Here is a 4,630-nt window from a genome sequence, read left to right on the forward strand (position 1 = left end):
AGGGGGGCTTAATTCTGTTGATTGATACTTCTGATAGCCACTTTGGCTGACAAGGTTCAGGTTGTTTCAAATGTATTTCATGAGTAAATTATTCCCAGGTCCCAGGGAAGAAAGATGTTTACCACCATGTAATACTTTCTCTTGTACTCTGTTTATAAACCTAACCTACCCCACTAGGTATCCAAGTACTTCAAAACACGTATCTTCTTGGGGCGCCTGGGTGGCGCAGTCGGTTGGGCGTCCGACTTCAGCCAGGTCACGATCTCACGGTCCGTGAGTTCGAGCCCCGCGTCAGGCTCTGGGCTGATGGCTCGGAGCCTGGAGCCTGTTTCCGATTCTGTGTCTCCCTCTCTCTCTGCCCCTCCCCCGTTCATGCTCTGTCTCTCTCTGTCCCAAAAATAAATAAAAAACGTTGAAAAAAAATTTTTAAAAACATGTATCTTCTTGTAGGTTCTTTAACAAATGAGTCATGTAATGCAGCAGCGAACATGCCGTGGACATGGAAATCTGCAGAATTCTCCCAACATCCTGATTTAGAGAATCCACATTGCTAAGCAATTATAGTACTTTCTTCCAGTAAACCGTCCTTATGCTCAGAGCTATGATGATCAGATTTTTTTAACCACATTTTAGCCTCTCATTATGAAATTCTCTTTCTTACTGCTAAATGGATTTAGATAGAATTTCTGGACTGGCAGGTGGCATGGTTTGGGCATGGGCAGGGACTTGGATTCTACTTACCTGGAAAAGTTTTCCCCCTCTAACTGCCCATGTGGAGTCCAGGACCGGACCTACAGGCAGTTAGGACTTGTAGTCGGAAAGCCCAGGGCTATGGTTGGAGGGGCTTGGGGCAAAGTTCCCTACCCAGGAATCTCTTCCAGTTCCAGATTAGCCTATCCCAGGCCTGAAATTACACTACTGTTGAATTCTCTTCGAATTTTTCAGTGGTATATTTTGGACCTCGAAATTTCCCTTATGTTAAGAGATACTATGTTAAGCCATCACCTTAACAGGATTAGTGGACAACCAGCTTCAAGCAGTGTGACTCAGAACCAATGTTAACCTGTAGACTAGGAAAGGTCAGACAAGCAAGGAATGAGAATTCAGAGGTCCTTAAACACATTAAAAGTCACCGCCCTTTACAAACTTGGCCTCCGGCCAACTCTAACAATTTCAAATACCACCTAAGGCAGTGGTTCCCAAACAATGGATTCACCTGGGCAATCTCTGAAACGAGGGATACCTGGCTTCCACCCCACACATTGATTTAACTGATGGGGGGGTTCCACCTGAGCACCAGGATTTTTAACAGCCCCCAGGTGATTCTAATGTGCAGCAACAGTTGGGAGCCACTGACATAAGGAAGCATTGCTCTTCTCACTGGGATGATCTGATTTCCTTCAAACATTAGGATCTCATGTCTCAGTGCTTCTTGACCATGGTGGCACATCCGAAAAACCAAAGACTCTTCAAAAAAAAGAAAAAAAAGAAAAAAAAAAAGATGCCAGAGCCCACTCTCACGGACTCTGATCTAACTGCTCTGGGGAGCAGCCCCTCAGCATCCCTTAGGTCTTTAAGTGTCCTCAGGTGATGTCAATGGCCAACCAAGGTTAGAACCATGGTCTAAGCCCAGGAACTGTTTCTGGAGACCCTAACATGATTCTCCATGAAGGAGCCAGAAGTACCATTCTTTTTCCACTTTGTCCAAGTTGGGACTACCCCAAGAGGCAATAAAACATTTCCCCAAGGCTGTCAGGAAACTGAGGGGAGGGAGATGGCAAGAGGTGGAATTCACTGAGCCAGAAGAAGCCCTCAAGTTAGAAGACAGAAGAGCTCCAGCCTCTGAGCCGCCCCTCCCCCGCCAACTTTACTGACTGCAATGAGAAGCCTCAGAGTGCTTCCTGGAGATGGCTCAACCTTGGCTGTGGTCCCAATAAATGGTGAAAACTCTTGTCCAATCAGAATTCCTGGCACTGCAAATAGCAAGATTGGCAGGCCTTGAGCCTCCACTCCCTGTGAGATTCTGTTTCATGTATTTCCCAGGAGGATTTCTGCACCAGTTGGAGGCCAATCTGACCTCCCCCTTGGGCCCCCACTCCTTTCTTCCCCCAAAGCTCAGCAGAGTTGAGAGTCATCTCATAGACATACTTGTAAATAACTCGCCGAAATATTTCACATAGTTGTCACTCAATGATGTCAAATGTCCGTACATCTCTGACGCGGTCTGGACAAGTGTCCGGTAACCCACTTTGGGGCGTGGGCAGGGCCACGCGTCTCACACGGGAAAGGACGTCCGCGGAGACCCCACCCCTGGCGTGGCTACCGCACCCCCATTCCTCCCAGCCCAGACGGCGTCCCCTACATCCCTTCGCCTACGCTGAGTGAATTTATGAATGAAGAGTAGCATAGATCGGAGGCACTGATCCTGAAAAAAAAAGTCTGCTTTACACCGTTCTCATTTACAGATGAGAAAACTCGGAGAAAAAAAGGCTATGTGACTCCGTCCGGGTTTGCCACAGAACATTTGTGGCGGAGCCCGATTTAGCCGCCCTTGAATTTCCATTCTGTTGCCTGGCAACCAGTTCAGACCAGCTCAGCGCCCAACCCCGGCCCCTAACCCGCACCCTTTCTCTGCCCGTGCGGCTTGGGCAGCAGTTATCAAAAGTTCAGCCTTTGGGGGGGCAGTGGTCAAAGGCATGTGAGCTAGGGCCCTGGACGGGATACCCCAGCTGGGCTGGGGGTCCGGTCCCAAACCCGCGCGAACCCCGTCTGGCGTGCCTTACGAGGTCCTTTTGACACCTTCCTCTGCAACTCTCCTCCTCCGCCAATTCCCTGGATACCACTTAGCACAATCATGTCAAGTTTCTAAAGTTCTAAATCGCTATCAGATTCCCTAAAAGTCCCGGTTGGGAAACTGGTACTCAGAGCTTTAAGGGTGCAAAAAACCAAAAAACAAACAAAAAATCAGGAGGGGAAGGAGTGTTGAAGAGCCTTCTCCTTCCCAGCTGGCTACGGCTCGGGCGGGACTTTTCTGCTAAAGTCGAGTGAACCTGGCCCCGGCCGGGCGTTCTTGGAAAAAGCGCGGAGTGTGCTCGGACGCCGCACTCCGGCAGCCTCACGCCCCGAACCCGCCCGCCGCCGCCCGCAGCCCCAGCGCGCAGCCCCGCCCGCGGCGCGGGGGAGCGCACGTGCAGCCCACCGCCGCGCAGGTGGAGGGAGCGCAGCCCGCCTGCCCTCGCGTCCCCGCTGCGCCAGCAGGGTCCCGCGTGCCAGGGGCTCCCCCACCCTCTCGCCTCCCTTCCCGGGCCCGGGAGACCGTTAAGGGGAGGGAGGGAGTTCTCGTCGTTACGCTACCCTAGATCCTTACCCAGGTTCACAAAGCTCATGACCATGTCCGCGTCGTTGAGGAAGGCGCTGTCCTGCGCACTGGTCAGTGGGGACGTGCCGCCGCCGGGTCCCGAGGCCAGGAGGCTCTTGCCGTTGACCGGGTGCGCCGCGCCGGGGGGCGGCTGCCGGGGCTGAGACGAGCCGGCCCCTCCTCGGGGCCCGGGCTGCCGCCTCTCCTCGTCCGACGCCCAGTCCTCATCGTCGTCGGCTGCCAGGGCGTTGTACAGATCCAGCATGAAGAGGGGCGCAGACTTCAGCCGCCCGGGAGGGGGCTCCCCGCGAGGCTGCTCCTGCGGGAGCGCAGCGGGCTGCGGCTGCTGGAGGCCGTGCAGGGGCCGGGGCCGGTGCGGGAGCCCCAGCACGGAGAGGATCTCCTTCTGCATCTCGCGCTTCTCGTGCGTCTTGAGCCGCCGGTAGAGGAAGCCCGAGGAGGACTGCGGCGGCGGCGGCGGCTGCTCCGCGTGGCCCGGGCTCCCGCCGTCCCCCAGCAGCGCCCCCCCGCCGGCGGCAGCGGCGGCGGCGGGCAGGGGGGGCCGCAGCGGCGGGGGGCCGCAGCAGCTGCACAGCAGCCCCCACCACCAGCACAGCCACTGCGCCCTCCGCCCCAGCATCCCCGCCCGGCCGGGCTGGCCCCGCGGGCCCCGCGAGGCGTGGAGCGGCGGTGCGAGGCCGGAGCGCTGCCGCTGTGGCCCTTAGCGTGAGCAGCCCCCGCCACCTCTCGGCGGGCTCGCTTCCCCTTCCTGGCCCTCAGTCCTTATCTCTCATCGTCCTCTGGGGCGCCCCCAATTGCCCAGGCTGGAGGGGAGGCGAAGAGGACGATCACCCGGAGAACCACTTGGGAGGGGAGCCCCACACTCCGGCTCAGGTCTCTGGAGGCGCAAGGTCCTGGCCAGGTGCGTCCGAGTCGGGACTGCGCTGCAGCCCGCGCCCTGGCCCCTGGGCGGGTCACGGCGCGGTCACTCTCGGGCCTCGCTGCCCCGCGCACGTGCGCTGTCCCGCGCCTTCCGGGGCGGCTGTGTGGGACCCGGGGCGACCGGGCGGCTCACCAGCTGGGGGGGATGCCCGGCATCATCCCCGCGCACGCCTCTCCTTGGCTGGCACAGCCGCGGTGAAGTTTACTCCGCCGTGGGGCCCAGGCCGTGGCGACAAGGCGTCCCGAGATGCCAGTCTTCTCCGCGAGGCTTAACTTCCTTCCCGCTCACAAACTCCGCGCCCTCCGCCCTCGGGCACTGTCGCTGCCCCC

The 4,630-nt window shown here is 57.6% G+C and overlaps 1 protein-coding gene across 1 annotated transcript in view; it reads right to left on the bottom strand.

Moving 5' to 3' along the window:
- BMP6 (bone morphogenetic protein 6) overlaps window positions 1-4,095 on the bottom strand; it is a 157,161-nt gene extending 153,066 nt beyond the window's left edge. Inside the window, exon 1 of the mRNA XM_049655087.1 lies at window positions 3,368-4,095. Within this exon, the coding sequence (XP_049511044.1) occupies window positions 3,368-3,998 (631 nt within the window). The 5' untranslated portion in view covers window positions 3,999-4,095. The remainder of the gene's footprint in view (window positions 1-3,367) is intronic.
- Between the last annotated feature and the right edge of the window lie 535 nt (window positions 4,096-4,630).

This window comes from Panthera uncia (genome assembly GCF_023721935.1).
Source record: "Panthera uncia isolate 11264 chromosome B2 unlocalized genomic scaffold, Puncia_PCG_1.0 HiC_scaffold_25, whole genome shotgun sequence".
NCBI classification, from domain to species: Eukaryota; Metazoa; Chordata; class Mammalia; order Carnivora; family Felidae; genus Panthera; species Panthera uncia.